The 21,721-nt window shown below is 45.9% G+C and overlaps 1 protein-coding gene across 4 annotated transcripts in view; it reads right to left on the bottom strand.

The window, feature by feature from the left end:
- sycp3 (synaptonemal complex protein 3) overlaps positions 1-21,721 on the bottom strand; it is a 236,917-nt gene that overhangs the window by 57,477 nt on the left and 157,719 nt on the right. For all 4 annotated transcript variants that reach the window (XM_072480705.1, XM_072480708.1, XM_072480707.1 and 1 more), the window contains one exon: positions 15,737-15,836. In XM_072480705.1, coding sequence (XP_072336806.1) covers positions 15,737-15,836 — 100 coding nt within the window. The remainder of the gene's footprint in view (positions 1-15,736; positions 15,837-21,721) is intronic.

Raw genomic sequence — 21,721 nt, 5'->3', positions numbered from 1 at the left:
ATACCCAAACGGGAAGAGATCACGAGCGAAATGGACCATGCTACAATTTTCACCAAGCTTGATGCCTCAAAGGGCATTTGGCAGATTCAACTGGATCAGTCCAGCAGGAAGCTGTGCACTTTCAACACTCCCTTTGGCAGATACTGCTACAATAGGATGCCGTTTGGCATCATCTCGGCATCCGAGGTGTTTCATCGCATCATGGAACAGATGATGGAGGGCATCGAAGGAGTACGAGTCTATGTTGACGCCTTTATCATCTGGTCCACCACACCACAGGAGCACATCAGTCGTCTCCAGCGTGTCTTTGCATGGATACGAGATCAGGGCCTGAGCCTCAACTGAGCCAAGTGCTCTTTTAGCCAAACTGAGCTAAAGTTTCTGGGGGACCATATATCCCGGTCAGGGGTGAGGCCGGATGCCGACAAAGTGGGAGCTATTGCAGTCATGCCGCAGCCAGCAGACAAGAAGGCAGTGTTACGCTTTCTTGGGATGGTCAACTTCCTGGGGAAGTTTATTCACAACCTTGCTTCGCACACAACGGCTCTTCGCCACCTGGTCAAGAAGACAATGGAATTCCAGTGGCTGCCCGCACACCAGAAGGAATGGGAAGAGCTCAAGATCAAGCTCACCACCGCCCTGGTATTGGCGTTCTTCGACACCACTCGGGACACAAAGATCTCGACTGATGCAAGCCAGTCCAGCATTGGGGCGGTACTCCTGCAACGGGACGACACTGCATCATGGGCCCCGGTCACCTATGCCTTGCGGGCCATGACCCCCACAGAACAGCGCTACGCGCAGATTGAAAAGGAGTGCCTGGGTTTGTTGACCAGCATCGACAAATTCCACGATTATGTGTATGGTCTTCCGCAGTTCACTGTGGAGACCGACCATCGCCCCCTGGTCGCCATCATTCAGAAGGACCTCAATGATATGACCCCTTCCCTCCAGCGCATTCTGCTCAAGCTCCGGAGGTACGACTTCCAACTTGTCTACACCCCGGGAAAGGACCTCATCATCGCGGATGCCCTGTCCAGAGCAGTGAACACACCGCCCAAATCGGAGTAGTCCGTTTGTCAGGTCAACGCACAAGTAGCCTTCACATCGGCCAATCTGCCGGCTACTGATGCACGTCTGGTGTGAGACTGCGGCTGATCCCCTTCTACAACGTGTGATGCGCCACATGACGGAAGGGTGACTCAAGGGGCAGTGCCCACAATTCTACAATGTCCGGGACGACTTGGCCGTCGTTGATGGTGTCCCCCTAAAGTTGGACCGGATTGTGATCCCACACAGCATGTGGCTTGTCCTCGAACAACTGCACGAAGGCCATCTCAGAGTTGAAAAGTGCAGGCGAGGGCCCGAGAAGCTGTGTACTGGCCGGGCATCAGCGACGACATCGCTAACATGGTGCTCAACTGCCCCACCTGCCAAAGGTTTCAGCCGGTGCAACCCCCTGAGACACTTCAGCCCCATGAGTTGGTCACGTCCCCCTGGGCAAAGGTGGGTGTGGACCTCTTTCATGCGCTCGGCAGGAACTACGTCATTATAATTGACTATTTTTCAAATTATCCAGAGGTCATACGCCTGCACGACTTGACATCATCAGCTGTCATCAGAGCATGCAAAGAAACCTTCGCTCGCCATGGGATTCCGCTCACCGTCATGTCTGACAACGGGCCCTGTTTTGCGAGTCAAGAATGGTCTTCTTTTGCCGCTTCATACGACTTCACACACATGACGTCCAGCCCTTTGCATCCCCAGTCCAATGGCAAGGCAGAAAAGGGCATCCGTATCGTGAAGCGGCTCCTCTGCAAGGCTGCTGATGCCAGATCTGACTTCTGTTTAGCTCTGCTGGCCTATCGCTCAGCCCCACTGTCCACTGGCCTTTCGCCAGCCCAGCTGTTGATGGGTCGCACCCTCAGGACCACTGTGCCGTCCATTCATGTTCCTAAACCCGACCATGCTCCAGTACTGCAAAGGATGCAACAGCAGCGTTCTCAGCAGAAGGTGGCACATGACGCTCGGGCAACTGATGTTCCTGCCCTGGCGCCTGGAGACAACGTCCGCATACACCTACCGGAGGGTGGCTGGTCGGCAACCGGCGAGGTTCTCTGCCGCGTGGCTCCCCGCTTGTTCCTGGTTCGCCTGCTTGATGGCTCCATTCGCCGGCGCAATCAGCGGGCCCTTCGGCTGCTTCTGCGCTCGCTACGTGATCATGCACCGGTGCCACTTCCTCCTGTTGTCCCTGATGTCGACTTTGTTGAGCTTCCTGCCACTCTGCCTATTCCTCTCTCACCCGTGGCCAGGCCCATTCCTCAGCCGGTGGATCCTGACCCACCCTTGAGGCGGTCAACCCGAATTCGTCGCCCACCTAATAGACTGGACTTATGAGCCTGTTTGCACATTGGACTCACTGAATTGTTTTGCAATACTGTTAACGTGTTTCTTTCTTGTCGTTCCATAAGTTCTCTTTCGATGTTGCTGTTTGCACTTGTTTTGTTCGTGGTACAACCTCGTTGCTCTGTTGCACCTGACACCTTCCTATATATATAGTTTAGCCTCATGTACATGTTGTAAATATTGCACACATACTCAGATGCACTCAGTACACACCAATATTTATTATCATGTAGGCACATATTCTTGTGAAAAGGGGGAATGTCATGATATCCACAGTAACATATCATGGTGCAATCACACACACTCACTGATGGACATGTAGTTGGACCAACCAACACACACACAACATCGCAGCCAATCACCAGTGAGAGCACACGCACTATAAAACAGGGAACACCACAGTTCCCGCTCATTCTACCAGGAGATAGCTCAGAGCACAGAGCTCACAGCGTGCCACTCAGACATACACCATGTGCTGAGTGCCTCACTAAGATAGTGCTATAATAATAAAACAGAGTTGCACCATCTACAACCGTGTTGGTTCGTTTGTGTATCGGAACATCCAACACGACATCCACATTGACTCTGAACAATTTTTACAGGTGCGCCATAGAAAACATTCTATTTGGCTGCATCACAGTGTGGCATGGCACCTGCTCGGCCCAAGACCATAAGAAACTACAGAGAGTCGTGAACACAGCCCAGTCAATCACACAAACCCGCCTCCAATCCACTGATTCGGTCTACATCTCCCAAGACCTTGGGAAAGCGAACAGCATAATCAAAGACACCTTTCACCTGGCTTATTCTCTCATCCAACCTCTTCCATTGGGCAGGAGATACAAAAGTCAGAGAACACAGGCTAACAGACTCAAAAACAGCTTCTTCCCTGCTGTTGCCTGACTCCTGAATGACCCTCTTGTGGACTGAACTGATTTCTCCACATATCTTCTCTACTGAGTAGTACTACACTCCGTACTGCTTCACCCAATGTCTGTGCCTATATATTTACATTGTGTAGCTATCATATGTCCTATGTTTTTTCATATATGGAATGATCTATCCGGACTGAACACAGGACTACTATACCTTTCACTGTGCCTCAGTACACAGGACAGTAAACCCTAATTCAAATCCTACATTTATATTCAATGATTCATTCAGCTCTGGGACCATCTATGGTGGCACACCTAGTTTGGGGCTATTCTTAGTCAATTGTCAGAAGATGCAAAGCAGTAGCCTACAGTGGAAGCTCAATTGCAGCTGTGTAAAGCTGCTGCCTTCGCTGTGCACATCTTTATAACATAATTGCTAAGATTCAAAACTCAGGAGAATGATAGATATTGCTCCCACATAATTGTACGAAGTACCACAACATCACTGTGCAGCTAATACTTTAAATTAAACAGAACCCTACCACACAAACTTGGTTCACATTATTTTTTACTTTTTTTTTAAAGTTTAGAGTACCCACTTATAATTTTTTCCAATTAAGAGGCAATTTAGCGTGGCCAATCCACCTACCCTGCACATCTTTGGGTTGTGGTGGTGAGACGCACGTAGACACGGGGAGAATGTGCAAACACCACATGGATGGTGACCTGGGGGCGGGATCGAACCCGGTTGCTCAGCGCTGTGAGGCAGCAGTGCTAACCACTGCGTCACCATGCTGCCACGGTTCATGATATAAAATGTGAAGACTTAAGGTGCCTAGGTTCAGGATTACTCCTAGGGCTAGAGAGGAATTTGCAGTGGGACAGGGATCTTCACAGTTCCAAGTACTACTTGAATTGATTTATTATTGTCACATGTATCAGTATACAGTGAAAAGTATTATTTCTTGCATGCTGTACAAACAATGCATAGGGAAGGAAGAAGAGACTGCAGAATATAATGTTACAGTTATAGCAAGGTGTAGAGAAAAGATCAATTTAATACGAGGTAGGTCCATTCAAAAATCTGATGAAAGCAGGGAAGAAGCTGTTCTTGAGTCGGTTGGTACGTGACCTCAAACTTTGATATTTTTTTCTTGACGGAAGAAGGTGGAAGAGAGTATGTCCGGTGTGCGTGGGGCCCTTAATTATGCTGGCTGCCATTCCGAGGCAGCGTGAATTATAGATAGAGTCAATGGATGGGAGGCTGGTTTGCGTGATGGACTGGGCTACACTCACAACCTTTTGTAGTTTCCTGCGGTCTTGGGCAGAGCAGGCTCCATACCAAGCTGTGATACAACAAGAAAGAATGCTTTCTATGGTGCATCTGTAGAAGTTGGTGAGAGTCGTAGCTGACATGCCAAATTTCCTTAGTCTTCTGAGAAAGTAGAGTCGTTGGTGGGCTTTCTTAACTATAGTGTCGGCATGGGGGGACCAGGACAGTTTGTTGTTGATCTGTATACCTAAAAGCTTGAAGCTCTCAATCCTTTCCCATTGAGGTAGACAGGGGCATGTCCTCCACTACGTTTCCTGAAGTCGATGACAATCTCCTTTGTTTTGTTGACATTGAGGGAGAGATTATTGTCGTCGCACCAGTTCACCAGATTCTCTATCTGATTCCTGTACTCTGTCTCATCATTGTTTGAAATCCGACCCACTACGGTGGTGTTATCAGCAAATTTGAAAATCGAGTTGGAGGGGAATTTGGCCACACAGTCATAGGTGTATAAGGAGTATAGTAGGGGGCTGAGGACACAGCCTTGTGGGACACCGGTGTTGAGGATGATCGTGGAGGAGGTGTTGGTGCCTATACGTCCGGATTGTGGCCTGTGGGTTAGAAAGTTCAGGATCGAGTCGCAGAGGGAGGAGCCGAGGTCAAGGCCACAGAGTTTGGAGATGAGTTTCGTAGGAATGATGGTGTTGAAGGCTGAGCTGTAGTCGATAAATAGGACTCTGACATAGGTGTCTTTGTTATCCAGGTGTTCCAGGGTAGAGTGCAGGGCCATGGAGATGGCGTCTGCTGTGGACCTGTTGCAGCGGTAGGCAAACTGCAGTGGATCAAGGCAATCCGGGAGGCTGGAATTGATTCGTGCCATGACTAACTTTTCGAAGCACTTCATGGTGATGGATGTCAGAGCCACTGGACGATAGTCATTAAGGCACGCTGCTTGGCTTTTTTTTGGTACAGGGATAATGGCTGCCTTCTTGAAGCAGATTAGGGACCTCAGAATGTTGTAACGAGAGGTTGAAGATGTCTGCGAATACCCAAGCCAGCTGATCCGCGCAAGACCTGAGTGCTCGTCCGGGTACCCCATCCGGGCCAGTGGCTTTTCATAGGTTGACCTTCGGGAAGGCTGCTCTGACGTCTGCAATGGTGATCTCAGATACAAGTTCATCTGAGGCTTCTGGGGTGGAGGGCTCGCTCTCGCTGACCTCTTGCTCAAAGTGTGCATAGAATGCGTTGAGCTCATTAGGGAGGGGTGCATTGGAACTGGCGATTTTACATGCCTTCATCTTGTAGCCTGTTATGTCTTGCAGACCTTGCTATAGACGGCGGGAGTCCGTGTGGCTAGCCTGGGACTCGAGCTTCGTCCGGTACTGTCTTTTGGCATCTTTGATGGATTTCCTTCGATCATATCTGGCTTTCTTGTATAGGTCAGGGTCGCCTGACTTGAATGCCTCAGACCTGGACTTCAGCAAGCAGTGGATATCCCTGTTCATCCAGGGTTTCCGATTGGGAAACACGCAGATTTGCTTCTTTGGCACAAAGTCTTCTACACACTTACTAATGAAGTCAGTTACTGTAGTGGCAAACTCGTTCAGGCTGGTCGCAGAGTTTTTAAATACTGATCAGTCCACCGATTCCAAGCAGTCCCGTAGGAGATCATCCGATTCCTCAGACCAATGCTCTCAGTACTAAGTGCTCTCAGTTCATCTGCCTTACCTGCTATACTTCTGACGTTGAAATACCACTGCGTTTGAGCAGACCGGGTGATGTTGTTCTCTTATTTTTGTTCTCTATTTCCCCTTCAGTTATTACACCTTCTAAGCTAACCCTCTGGTTCCCACCTCCCTGCCACATTAGTTTAAATACTCTCAAGTGACTCTAGCAAACCTCCCAGCCAGGATATTGGTGCTCCTCCAATGGAGTTTAATATAGATAAGTGTGAGATGAACCATTTTGGCTGGGAAAATAGAAAGACAAATTATCTAAATGGAAAGCAGATTCAATATGCGTCTGGGCAGAAGGATGTGGGTGTCTTTGTTCATTAATTGCAGAAAGTTGGTATGCAGGTACAGGATGTAATTAAAAAGGCAAATGGAATGTTGGCGTTTATTGCAAAAGGACTGGAGTATAAAAGTTGAGAAATGTTGTTGCCATTGTATAAGGTATTGGTGAGATCACGTCTGGAGTATTGCGTCCCGTTTTGATCTCCTTATTTGAGGAAGGAACAAGGAATACAGAACAGAAACAGGCCCTTATGCCCTCCAAGCCTGTACTGATCATGATACCAATCTTGGCCAAAACCATCATCAATTCCTTGTGCCGTATCCCTCTATATCCATTCTATCCATATATTTGTCAAGATACCTTTTAAACGCCGTTAATGTATCTGCTTCCACAACCTCCCCTGATTACGTGTTCCAGGCACTCACCATCCTCTGCGTAAAAAACCTGCCTCACACATCTCTAAACTTTGCCCCATGGACCTTAAACCTATGCTCCTTGGTCACTGACCCCTCCACCCTGGGAAAGAGTGCTTGCCCATCCACTCTATCCATGCCCCTCATAATCTTGTAGACCTCTATCAGGTCACCCCTCAACCTCCGTTGTTCTAATGAAAACAGTCCCGAGTCTATTCAGCCTTTCCGATGTTATAACCTGCCTGCTTACCACTGGCTGGGGACTAATGGCAATCCCACAATCCTTAGGGAGTATGAGCTTCCCCAATGAGGGAGGGCGGAGAAATCATTAGCAGATTCCCTGCATAAATAGAGCTGGCCAGTTTGGAACCAGCGAGAGAGGAGTGAGCAGCAAGGGAGTTGCTGCTGCTGTTGTATATATATGTTATTGTAAATAAATGTTATTTCTTTCTATCCTTCAACTCGTGCTGGATTCTTCGTGGCCTTCACAAAATCCACATAGCTAACACTCTCCAGACAAGGCAACATCTTGGTAAACCTCGTCTGCACACTCTCCACACTCTATCCTTCTGGTAGTGTGGCGACCAGAATTGTGTGCAATATTCCAAGTGCGGCCTTACCAAGGTTCGATAGAACTGGAGCATGACTTGCCAGTTTTTATACTCGATGCCCCATTCAATGGAGGCAAGCACTCCGTATGCTTTTTTGACTACCTTGTCCACTTTGTTGCCGCTTTCAAAGATCTGTGGACCTGCACTCCCGGATTTCTCTGACTTTCTATATTCCGAAGAGTTTTGCCATTTACAGTATATTTCCCCTCTATGTTAGACCTACCAAAATGCATTATTCACATTTGTCTGGATTTAACTCCATTTGCCATTTCTCTGCCCAAGTCTCCAACCTATCTATGTCCTGCTGTATCCTCTATCAATCCTCAACACAATCTGCTACTCCACCAACCTTGATGCCATCCGCGATCTTACTGATCAGACCAGCTACATTTTCCTCCAAATCGTTGATGTATACTACAAACAACAGAGGCCCCAGCACAGATCCCTGTGGAACACCACAAGTCACAACCTTCCATTCAGAAACACACCCTTCTACTGCTACCCTTTGCCTCTGTGACCAAGCCAGTTCTGTATCTATCTTACCACTTCACCTCTGACTTCACCTTTTGTACCAGTCTGTCATGAGGCACCTTGTCAAAGGCAAGTCCATGTAAACAACATCCATCGCCCTCTCCATATCAATCACCTTTGTCACCTTCTCAAAAAAATTGATCAAGTTAGTGAGGCACAACCTCCCCTTCACAAAACCATGCTGTCTATCGCTAATGAGTCCATTTGTTTCTAAATGGGTATAAATCCTGTCCCTACTATTGTTAACTATCTGGGACAGATGGTGACCAATTATAAAGGGAAATTGGCAACAAAGGACAGACAGACAGGCATACGAGATCTTAAGCAAGATAATAACAAATATTATGCTTGTGTTCACAGAACTCCAGACCTACTACCAATGTCAGGAACCCCAGATGAAGACAAAGAAGAAGACAGAAAGACGAAAAGATGAAGACGATCTCCATATTGTTCACCTGGATCTTAGAGGGATCCCTTCAGTTGCACGTGGACGCTACCCCCCTTACCCCTACCACACAAGCCGTGAATGATTCCCACCCCTGCAATACACAGAACCCCGAGACAGCTAGTCCCACGACAGCTAACAATACCCCGACCTGGTGTGATACGTTTATCACCTGGTACTCACTATCGTATGTAGTAGAAGCCTACTTAGTACTGGCGATACTTTGCAGTGTCGTGCAGACACTTAAGAGTCAGGAAATGGCAAAAGAGAGCCTACCGCTCTCGCACCCCGGTTTCCAGGATTAGATCCCCTATTTTCGGATTTCACCAAACCCTCGAGTCCCTTGACATGAATTAAAGTGCATCCGTTTTTCTTTATGTATTCTGTTAAATAAAGAAATGTAAACCTCTGTGCCTGACTGCCAGGCCAGAGAAATTTGTGTGCTGCTATTTTGTACAGTTTAAAATGTTGTAGATTTTTGGGATTGTTTGAGTAAGGATAGTTTATTGAGGATAGTTAGAGGTTCCGTTTTTCTTTATTTTTCATAATGCATGCATTAATGTCATAGCGCCCCGTAGAGTTTTATAATAATGTATGTATTTAAAATGATTTAGGTAAAATTGTGTTTCATAGGATAGGGCAGAGTAGAGCCTGATTATGGGTGCCCCGTTTAGTCAGAGGACGAAGGCGACGCAGTAATGTGGTCCTTCACGCATCGCATTGAAGAACACAAGAAGGGAGTGTAGCCATCTGGGATGGCCACGTCCCGATTACAAAATGGACACTTGCAAAGAATGCAGGGAAAATTGGACAATACCGAAAAAGCAAGCAGGTGCAAGGTCTGTCTGTTGAATAGAGCTGTTGTTCTCAGACAAGACCGATACTGCAGAACCATTTACATACTAATGAGCCATCCCCGGGAACAAAAGGCAACATTTAGGTAAACAATGCTAAGACAGACATCCCGGCGCCACAGGAAACTAAAACAAAGCAAACCAACGGCCACCTAGGACACGCCCTGCAACCAGGGAACCCACCCCTCTATTGGAGGAAAATCGATAGGAACAATTACAGGTGGCCCATATGACAAAAAGTGTGATGCATTTGCAGGACACAGTCTTTGTTGGCCCGGGTCTCCTCTTCCTGGACCAATACTTCAACAGTTTTATAAATGAGTACTTGGTTCTCTGGATTGCTTTGGTAAGTAGAGAGCAACAGTCATTAACACCATGTCTTGCCTAAATCAGAGTTTAATTTATCACTTTCAGTTGCTTCTAAACTGTCCATAGATTCAAATCATTAAACAGAACACTAGTCAACAGATTTGGTCTGCCATGAGGGACCTTGTCAAAGGCCTTACTGAAGTCCATGTAGACAACATCCACTGCCCTACCCTCATCAATCATCTTCGTCACTTCATCGAAAAACTCGATAAAGTTATTGAGACACAGCCTCCTCATAAAACCATGTTGCCTTTCGCTAATATGTCTACTTATTTCCAAGTGGGAGTGAATCCTCTCCAATAATTTCCCTACCACTGACTTAAGGCTCACTGGCCTGTATTTTCCAAAAAGGTTAGGAGGGGTTATTGGGTTACGGTGATAGGGTGGAAGTGACCCTCCTAACTCCTTGCTTAAGTTTCTTTCTACTTTGCTTGTATTCCATACTTGCTTTGTGTGTTCCCAGCCTTTTAGCCCTGACAAATGCTTCCTTTTTCTTTTTGACTAGGCTCGCAATATCTCTCGTTATCCAAGGTTCTCGAAACTTGCCATACTTATCCTTCATCCTTACAGGAACGTGCTGGTCCTGAATTCCTATCAACTTACACTTGAAAGCCTCCCACATGCCAGATGTTAACTTTCCTTCAAACATCTGCCCCCAATCTACATTCTTCAGTTCCAACCTAATATTGTTGTAATGTAGCCTTCCCCCAATTTAGCACCTTCACCTGAGGACTACACTAATCTTTATCCATCAATATCTTAAACTTACTGAATTGTGGTCACGAAGGAAGATGGTTGTGGTAGTTGAATGTCAATCATCTCAGTTCCTCAGGGTAGTGTCCGAGGCCCAACCATCTTCAACTGCATCATCAACGGCTATCTTCCAATATAAGATCTGAAGTAGGAATGTTCGCTGATGATTGTACAATGTTCATCATTCGCAATTCCTTAGACACTGAAGCTGTCCATGTGCAATTGCAGCAAGACTTGGACAATATCCAGGCTTGGGTTGATAAGTGGCAAGTAATATTTGCGCCACACAGTGCCAGGCAATGACCATCTCCAATAAGAGAGAATTAAACCATTGCCCCATGACATTCCATTACCGAATCCCTCGCTATCAACGTCCTGGGGTTTACCATTGACCAGATACTGAACTGGAGCAGCCACATAAATACTGTGGCTATAAAACAGGTACAGGGCGAGGAACCATGCGGCGAGTAACTCAACCTCCTGACTTCCATCCTGTTGTCAGCCTTCCTGTCGTCCATCTATAAGGCACAAGTCAGGAATATTCTCCACTTAACCTGGATGAGTGCAGCTCCAACAACACTCGAAGCTCGTTACCATCCAGCTATCTATTTGATTGCTACCCTTTCCACAAACTTACAGTAGTAGCCATGAGTGCTATCTACAAGATGGACTGTAGGAACTCACCAAAGCTCCTTAGGCAGCACCTTCCAAACCCATGACCACTATTTAGAAGGGCAGCAGATACCGCAGGTGCACTGTAATAAGGCCCTGAGTCTGGAGGAGAGGTGTGTTGTATTAGAGACCTGGGTCTGTTGAATTTAGGCACGCTGCAATCCAGCCTTGTGCAGGAGTGTTTTGTTCTAGATGGATGGTATGTTATAATGGGGCCTTGTGTCCGGTGATGGAAAAGTGGGTGCAGTAATGAGCTTCTTGCCTGGTGAGCGAGGTGTGCTTCATTGTTTGTTCACTGCATTAGATGAAAGCAGGGGGTTTGCAATGGGCTCCAGAACTTGATGATTTTGACTGCAGGGTGTTGCAACTTCCTTACATTCTTGCAAGTGTTGGTCATAAGTTGCCTTTAATAGTTTGAGGGAAGTCAAGTAATGGCAGGGCTATCAGTTGAATGCAAGATGTAGAGAAACTTAAAATTTTTACTTAACCAAATAAGCTGATCAGAGAGAGCCTGCAGAGCTTTGTTAAAGCTGGTTTATTTTTGTGGTAGTCACTGAGGTGGGCAGCAACAGTTTCACAGTGGACACTGCCTCACAGTGCCAGGGACCCGAATGACTATCTATGTGGAGTTTGTACATTCTCCCCGTGTGTGTGTGAGTTGCTCCGGTTTCCTCCCACAGTCCAAAGATGTGCAGGTTAGGTGGATTGGCCATGCTAAATTGCTCTTTGTGTCCAAAATTGCCCTGAGTGTTGGTTGAATGAGGTTACTGGGTTATGGGGATAGGGTGGTGTGGACGTGGGTAGGGTGCTGTTTCCAAGAGCCGGTACAGACTCGATGGGCCGAATGGCCTCCTTCTGCACTGTAAATTCTCTGATTCTATGACTGGGAAACAGCCCAATTAATTGGGGCCAAGTTCAAGGCCCGCCCAAAAGCGGTATAAAAAGGGCTCCCCAAGAGAGAATCGCTCTCTTGGCCTTGGCTCTCAGCGAGGAGAGACCCGCCAAAGCTGCTCCAGACCAAGTAAGTTCCAAGTCAACGCACACTACGAGACAGACGTTCCTAGTTGCTACCCAGTAAACAGCTCAACCCAGCAGCCTCAGAACCGAGCAATGGCCATTGTTCCTCTGACTGAGTGGGCACCCGAAGCTAAGTATAGGCTTTTAGTAATAGTGATAGTTTAGGTTGTAGAGTTTTATGCATGAGTATATTTGACTGTGTGTGAATAAATGAGCATTGCTTTTGAACTTACTAACTGGTGTATCGAGTCTTTGATCAGTATTCGGTTTTGAACCTTGTGGCGGTGTCGAAAGATACCTGGCGACTCTTGAGCAAACATAATTAAACAGAGCCAAATTAAGAGACAACAGCAAATTAGCAACACCGGGATGGCAGGGTTGACGTATGAAAAGAGATTAAACAGTTTGGGCTTATACTCGCTGGAGTTTAGAAGGATGAGAGGGGATCTGATTGAGGTATATAAAATACTAAAGTAAACATAGACCAAATGTTCCACCTTGTGGGGCAACCTAGAATGAGAGGTCACAGATCTTGGTTGAATGGCGGTAAAGTTAGAACTGAGACGAGAAGGAACTCGCTGCCCCATAGTGTGGGGGAATCCGAGTCATTAAATGGTTTCAAAGAGATAGATATATTGCTGATTTTGAAATCAGCCATGATCTGATTGAATGGAAGAGCAGGCTTGAAGGGCTGAATTGCCGACTTCTGCTTCTGTTTCTATGAGTTTAGAAGAGTATGGGGGGAATCTCACAGAAACTTATAAAATTTCAACAGGATTAGACTGGGTAGTTTCAGAAAGAATGTTCCCGATGGTGGGGAGACCAGCACCAGGGGTCAATAGAGATGCAGTAGCAAACAGTGAAAGACATATTCCAGAATACACAGAATAGATACATTCCAACAAAAACAAAAAAGTCCACGGCTATGAGCCACCATCTGTGGTTAACTAAAAACGTTAAAGATAGCATAAAACGTAAAGAAAAAACATATAATTGCACAAAGATGGATGGCAGGTCAGGAAATTGGACAGAACATTTTAAAACGCAGCAAAGAATGGTTAAAATATTAATAAGGAGGGAGAAATTAGAGAACGAGAGAAAGCTAGCTGGAAATCTAAAGACGGACAGTAACAGTTTCTTTAGATATTTGTTTTAAAACTTAACAAAGTGAGCAATTGTCCTACCGAATGTGGGGAACTAATAATGGAAAATAATAAGAAGGTGGATGAATTGAACTATAGAGGATACAAGTAACATCCCAGAAATAACTGGGGGAATGAAAGAGAATAGATATTGCGAGGCCTGGATAGAGTGGATGTGGAGAGGATGTTTCCACTTGTAGGAAAAACTGGAAGTAGAGGACACAATCTCAGACTAAACGGTGATCCTTTAAAACAGAGATGAGGAGGGATTTCTTCAGCCAGAGGGTGGTGAATCTGTGGAACTCTTTGCCGCAGAAGGTTGTGGAAGCCAAATCAATGAGTGTCTTTAAGATAGAGATAGATAGGTTCTTGATTGATAAGGGGATCAGGGGTTATGGGGACAAGGCAGGAGAATGTACAAAACTCTGGTGTGGCCGCATTTGGAGTATTGCGTGCAGTTCTGGTCGCCGCATTATTGGAAGGATATGGAAGCATTGGAAAGGGTGCAGAGGAGATTTACCAGGATGTTGCCTGGTATGGAGGGAAGATCTTATGAGGAAAGGCTGAGGGACTTAAGGCTGTTTTCGTTAGCGAGAAGAAGGTTAAGAGGTGACTTAATTGAGGCATACAAGATGATCAGAGGATTAGTTAGAGTGGACAGTGAGAGCCTTTTCCCTCGGATGGTGATGGCTAGCACGAGGGGGACATAGCTTTAAATTGAGGGGAGATAGATATAAGACAAATGTCAGAGGTAGGTTCTTTACTCCGAGAGTAGTAAGGGCGTGGAATGCCCTGCCTGCAACAGTAGTGGACTCGCCAACATTAAGGGCATTTAAATGGTCATTGGATAGACATATGGATGATAAGGGAATATTGTAGATGGGCTTTAGATTGGTTTCACAGGTCGGCGCAACATCGAGGGCCGAAGGGCCTGTACTGCGCTGTAATGTTCTATGTTCTAATGGGGATGAGAAAAATATCAGCCACGATTGAATGGCGGAGCAGGCTCAATGGGCTGAGTGGCCTAATTCTGCTCCTATGTCTTATGAATGAAGAACTCATGAGAAAGAAAATCACAATCAGCAGAGAAGTGGTGCTGAGTAAATCTATGGCATGGAGGCTGATCAGTGGCTGGGCCCAGATGGATTTCATTCCAGGGTCTTAAAAGAAGTGGATAGTGAGATAGTTGCTGCGTTAGTTTCAATTTTCCAAAAGTTCCTAGATTGAAGAAAGGTTCCAACAGATTGGAAAATAGTGAATGGAACTCCTTTAAACAAAAAGGAAAGGAGACAGAAAGCGAGAGGCCAGTTAGCTTAACATCTGTCATAGGGAAAATGTTAGAGGATATTATTAAAGACATTATAGCAGGGCACATAGAAAAATTCTAAGTAACTAGGCAGAGTCAACATGGTGTTATGAAAGGAAAATCATGCTTAATCAATTTATTGGAGTTCTTTGAAGAAATAACATGTGCTGTAGATAAAGGGGAACCAGATGATGTACTGTACTTAAGATTTCCAGAATTCATTTCATAAGGTATCACATGTTCGCAACTAGAGAACATTTTAAATAAGTTAGATTGTATTTGTGGGTGTTGGGAACAAGGTAATGCTTTAATTTCAAATTAAATAGTAAGAAAAACTGTACTGTTGCCTAGCAACAAGGGGTCAGATAAAAGACCCATAGAGACAGGGTGAGACAAGAAAAGCAATTTTAGTTTCAATTGGAATAGATATTGTAAAAGGTGAAGACATAGAGATCCAAGACTCTCTCGCCGAAAATGATGCCAGACTGTAAAGAAATGAGTTTAAGGGACTCATATGTATTGCACTAAAGTTAAATTGATAGTGAATTTAGAGTGAGTTTTCTGGATCTCAAAGAATCACAATTGTGGAAGGATGGCTCGTGAATGTTCAGAAGTCTTCTTTCCAACTGAATCTTCATGTGGAAATAGTGGTAAGTCTTCACATGAGTATGGTGTCTGTTAAGGGTATTGCTTGGATAAAAGGGATAACATGAGTTTGAATATGTTTTTCTTGATGTCTGTGTTGAAATCTTTTCAATCCTTTTGTTGTCTTCACCTGCTTCAATGTTCTCTCCACTGCCAACCTAAATGTATCCCTGTGTTATATGGAGGACACTGATAAACAAACTGTGGGATAGTTTTCTTAGCTAGTGGAGCTCAAGCTATAAAAACTGTTAGTTTCACCTTAAAGAAGTTAATTATCATTCATAGTTTCAATTACTGAATTCCACTCATGAGAAACTATAGCTTAGTAACATTCTGAAGAAATCTTGTGCGCACAGAGGTTAAACGGAAGATGAAATGACATTATTAAAATAATATCTGGACACTTACTTCTATTTTCTCTTCTTGGTCCTTGGCCTTTTGAATATCTTTCTCCCATTGCTGGAAAATTCCAGTAAACTGCTTACAGTAATCATCAGTCAGCTTTTGCCTATACAAATAAAATAATGTAGAGCAAAAAATGGTAGCATAATTAATGCATCTGATGGCTATTCAGTGACTAATCCTGGAAAACAGCACCCATACATCAGGAATAGCCATGCGAGCAGGTTCTAGTGTAAAAATCAACACATTTAGAGAGCCAAAATAAAATGCAAGCGACTGAATACAAAACTGACAAATTTGAACCTGGAACAAAGATTTTGAACAGTATTCTATTCTGGGCAGTAAATATCTTGAATAGATTCTCCTCAGTGTGACGAATGGAAAGTTTTAGGAATACTGGATTCTAGGTATTGGGCAATTTGAGGGTTAAAAGCCTGGGGTTATAGTGTGTCTGACTGCGATGGTCATGGTTTAAAAAAGGATTCTGTGGGCCAGCACGGTGGTGCAGTAGGTAGCACTGCAGCCTCATGACGCTGAGGTTCCAGGTTCAATCCCGGCTCTGGGTCACTGTCCGTGTGGAGTTTGCACATTCTCCCCGTGTTTGCATGGGTTTTGCCCCCACAACCCAAAGATGTGCAGGGTAGGTGGACTGGCCATGCTAAATTGCCCCTTAATTTCAAAGAATTTCATAGAATTTACAGTGCAGGAGGAGGCCATTCGGCCCATCGAGTCTGCACCGGCTCTTGGAAAGAGCATCCTACCCAAGGTCTACACCTCCACCCTATCCCCATAACCCATTAACCCCACCCAACACTAAGGGCAATTTTGGACACTAAGGGCAATTTTATCATGGCCAATCCACCTAACCTGCACATCTTTGGACTATGGGAGGAAACCGGAGCACCCAAAGGAAACCCACGCACACATGGGGAGGATGTGACAGTGACCCAAGCCAGAATCGAACCTAGGACCCTGGAGCTGTGAAGCAATTGTGCTATCCACAATGCTACCGTGCTGCCCTAAATTGGGAAAATGAATTAGGTACTCTAAATTTATATTTTTTAAAAAGGATTCTGTTACGCAGGGCCTGAGAGCTCTTAGGAGCCAGAATATTCTATAGTTCTGTTTGAAATAAGATGCACAAGCAACAAGCACTTCCTACACTAAAGTATTTCAGATAATCTACCTCCAGGCAGATTACGAAACTGCTACTGATGAGGTAAGTACTGTAAAAAGTACAATGCACTTGTGATCAATATTGATGGTTAGGTCTAAAATCAATTTATTTAAGACACAGAAAGAACACACAAGCAAAATTGAACAAACCGCTGAATGATAAATAATAGATCATTCGGTAGTACTTTCAAAAGATTCCAAAAGGATACAAGTTCCAACTTTGACAGTACCCTGCAGCAACCTCTGTAAACTGGACACATCCTTCTTCTAAATATTTCACACTTTAGAGACCTTGTAGTTGGATGTATCCAACTATGTATCAAGTAGGGAACTTGAGTATCCAGAATGCCTACCTGATTAATATTTTCTTTTGAAGTCAAGTTGAAACAGATGAAGATGCCTGCACACGTAATCAAAAACAAAAATCTAGATCTAGAGATCGTTAAGATCTGAAATAGGATACTACACTTTCTTGAATCTGAGTGAAAGGTCTTCTTCCAAGTTAGTCAGAAAATTACAAATCGGATGATCTGCACCTGGGCGGGACTGGAACCAATGTCCTAGGGGGTGCTATTGCTAACACTGTTGGGGAGGTTTTAAACTAATGTGGCAGGGGGATGGGAACCAGGGGCGGGATTCTCCGACCCCCGCCGGGTCGGAGAATCACCAGGGGCTGGCGTGAATCCTGCCCCCGCCGGTTGCCGAATTCTCCGGCACCGGATATTCGGCGGGGGTGGGAATCGCGCCGCGCCGGTTGGTGGGCCCCCCCCCCCGGCGATTCTCCGGCCCGTGATGGGCCGAAGTCCCGCTGCTGGAATGCCTGTCCCGCCGGCGAGAATCAAACCACCTCTTTTACCGGCGGGGCAAGGCGGCGCGGGCGGGCTCCGGGATCCTGGGGGGGGGGGGGGCGCGGGGCGATCTGGCTCTGTTGCTCGCATTTAGCATCATTGATAAATTTGTGATAGTTTCTGAATTCTGGTTATTTATAAAGATGAATTGATTCCGAAGCCGAAATCGTGGCGGCTGCCGGTTTCACGCCAAATCTCAATTCTCCGTCGTATCGACAGCCGGTTCAATGCATTCCAGAATGCAGGTACAGTAAACCCTGTTTGCATATCATTAGCGGGACGGACCCGGTATTCTCCGGGGCCTTCGCGATTCTCCAAAAGGATGTAGAACACGGAGAGGTGCGACCTTGGGCTGCCAACCAGATATTGGCCGAGCAGAGGGTGTCGGGGGAACGGGCCATGGCCAGAGTACCCCCCACGGGTCCCCAGGCACGGACCGCCACTGCCGCGGCCTGCAAGGCAGCTATCTTGCTTGGTTCTGCAGAGTGCCGCCAGATGACAGGCCGCTCTACACAAATCTGGGTTGGCAGTAACAGCGAGTCTGGTCCGTGTAATGGAGGATGATGACAACCCTTCTGCTGCCAGCACGGACACCACATCACCTCACCCCCTCACCCCGGCAATCCTCTCCGTACCAACTGTTGTTGAGGAGCTGCATGCAGATACACCCAGTGGCTCATCCTCGTCATGTAATCTTATGGTACGTATCATCCGTCATCATGGAACTGCATGCAGATGCCGACATCTGCTCCTCTAACTTATCTTTCGGTGGAGTGGCCTGACGTATTGGTGAGTCCACGACTAGAACCATTTCATAGGCCTGTGATGATTCCCCGTATGCCTCTGGAGCCAGATTCTCCAGAATGGGTACCATATCTTCCGTTATTAGTTTGTTCGCAGTGGAGTCATTTTCCTCTGAGGCATCTGCTACTGCAATCTCACTTTTCATCTCTACATGTGCCATCTCAGAGCTTTTGCACTTCTCGTTGTCCGGCGTAAGTCCGGGGTGTCTGGGGCATCCCTTGTGATCACCTCGTCATTCCTGCCAAACCACCGAAGTAGCACTTCACAGGCTCACTCACTTGAGTTTGCCATCTCTCCCGCGAAACAACCTTATTAGCGTTTCATAGTCGTCCTCCTCCGGCTCATTCTCCAAACCTTTACTTTCTTCATTGTATTCCTGGTCTTCGTAAATATCATCGTAGTCCTCATCATCGGAGTCAATATCCTCATACTCATCATCATCATCGTAGTCTTCATCATCGGAGTCAATGTCCTCATACTCATCTTCATCATCTTCCTGCTCGTGGAATTATATGTTCATGCAGGAATTGGCCTATTTTTATATCAGCAGCGAGCCTTGCTGCAGAGCTTCCATCTAAGACTCTGGAACCTCAGGAGTGAAGACATTGAAAAAAGTCATTTAATACAGTTTTCATAACTGCTTTACGAGTAGGTATGCAACTCCTTCATTTTAATGGTTCTCAGTGTGACATTTTTTCCTTTCTTCCAGTCGATGTGGCAGCCTGTGCACCTCATAATTGCAAATACGAAGAAGCCTGACCCATCAGGCTACAACTCCATCTGGTATGTTTTTGCGAGCACCTCATTTGTGAAGTACTCATTCGATTCAAACTTGAACTCTAGAGTGAAGCTCCTTGGCTGTCCCGGATCTGAGAAATTTACAGCAACACCTTGTAGATGCTACAGGATGGGCTCATCATGTCACTCAGCATATCCTAATTTATGTCACTAAGCATATCCTAATTTTCGAAGACCACGAACAAGAACTCTGAAGAGTCCTTTGGATCTTCCATTTCTGTCTCTGGTGGATCTTCTTCCACTTTCACTGTAGCTCAGTGGCGTATCTCATCGGATAATTGCACCACTGTATTGAGTTGCGAGTCGCAATAATCTTCTGTCACCTCACTGACTGGGACGTGCAGCCACTCAACTAGGTTCAGGGCCTCATACGCATCTGCCCATAGGATGGACTTGCTTGAAATGAGATCAACAAAAAATAATTTTTCAAGGGGCATCTCATCAACTGCGTTAACTGATCTGATTTGGTCCACTGTGGGATGCGAACAAAATTGTTTCGTAAAATGATTTTGTAAGGCCACACCTGGAACATACTTTTCCATATGCTGGACATTGCCGTGAGCCATGTCGGTTGCCACATTTCTGGCATAAGATGGCAGCCCTCATTGAGACCACGTTTCTCTTGAGGCAGTGCAACAGTGCGCTCAAAATGGATGCCCGCACTAAGACCACATTGCTTTTTTGACTGTGCCACAATGCTTGTGGCGCCAGGGTCTTCTTCCATGTTGCCATCAAAATTTATTTCATTGAGCGTGCTGGTCTGCTGTGCAGCCCGCTCACTTGCATGACATCTTGACATGATTTTCTGATTGAAGCTCTTCTTTCTGGGTACACGTACCAATTGTGTAACGTTCATATGCTTTGTTTTTTTAAGGGAGCAATATTGATTGAAGTACTTTTTGATTGAAGATCTTTTAAAAGATTGCGGCCAAGTTTCGGGAGCCGTTCGGAGGAGGAGCAGTCTCTGTCAGGGAGAGAACCTGAGAACATCTAAGACACTCAGAAGGTAAGTAAGTGATTTTTACTCATTTTTACTTTTATACCTTTTTCAAATTGTGTGTGTCGGGGGGAAACTGAAGTGACATCACAGAAAAGCTGTGACCTGAGTGGCTGGTTGAGAATCTACACTAAATTAAAAAAATTAAGCATTGGTAACTAATTAAACATAATTACTTAATTATAATTTAGAGGGGTATCTAAGCCAGAGATTGGAGAGTACTATATTTAGCTTTCGCATTTATATTAGAAATCTAGTGCTAGTGCTAACTATTATTAACAGATAGTTAACAGTAACTTTAAAAAAATAAAAATTATATAAAACATTTTTTTCAAAACTTTTAATTTTCATTAATTGACGCAATGTCAGTTAGAGGGGTGCAGTGCTCTGACTGTGAGATGTGGCAGGTCCGGGAGGCTTCCAGCGTCCCGGATGGCTTCATCTGCAGAAAGTGCACCCAACTGGAGCTCCTCACAGACCGCATGGTTCGGTTGGAGCAGCAATTGGATGCACTTAGGAACATGCAGGTGGCGGAAAGCGTCATAGATCGCTCTTATATAAATGTGGTCACACCCAAGGTGCAGGCAGAGAAATGGGTGACCACCAGAAAGGGCAGGCAGTCATTGCAGGAATCCCCTGTGGTTGTCCCCCTCTCGAACAGGTATACCCCTTTGGATACTGTCGGGGGGGATAGCCTATCAAGGGAAAACAACAGCAGCAGCCAGAGCAATGGCACCACGGCTGGCTCTGATGTTCAGAAGGGAGGGTCAAAGCGCAGAAGAGCAATAGTAATAGGGGACTCTATAGTCAGGGGCACAGATAGGCGCTTCTGTGGACGTGAAAGAGACTCCAGGATGGTATGTTGCCTCCCTGGTGCCAGGGCCCAGGATGTCTCCGAACGGGTAGAGGGCATCCTGAAAGGGGAGGGCAAACAGGCAGAGGTCGTTGTACATATTGGTACTAACGACATAGGCAGGAAGGGGCATGAGGTCCTGCAGCAGGAGTTCAGGGAGCTAGGCAGAAAGTTAAAAGACAGGACCTCTAGGGTTGTAATCTTGGGATTACTCCCTGTGCCACGTGCCAGTGAAGCTAGAAATAGGAAGATAGAGCAGCTAAACACGTGGCTAAACAGCTGGTGTAGGAGGGAGGGTTTCCGTTATCTGGACCACTGGGAGCTCTTCCGGGGCAGGTGTGACCTATATAAGAAGGACGAGTTGCATCTAAACTGGAGAGCCATAAATATCCTGGCCGCGAGGTTTGCTAGTGTCACACGGGAGGGTTTAAACTAGTATGGCAGGGGGGTGGGCACGGGAGCAATAGGTCAGAAGGTGAGAGCATTGAGGGAGAACTAGGGAATAGGGACAGTGG

Source organism: Scyliorhinus torazame, chromosome 17 (genome assembly GCF_047496885.1).
Source record: "Scyliorhinus torazame isolate Kashiwa2021f chromosome 17, sScyTor2.1, whole genome shotgun sequence".
NCBI classification, from domain to species: domain Eukaryota; kingdom Metazoa; phylum Chordata; class Chondrichthyes; order Carcharhiniformes; family Scyliorhinidae; genus Scyliorhinus; species Scyliorhinus torazame.
This window is presented reverse-complemented; position numbering and strand designations above follow the sequence as displayed.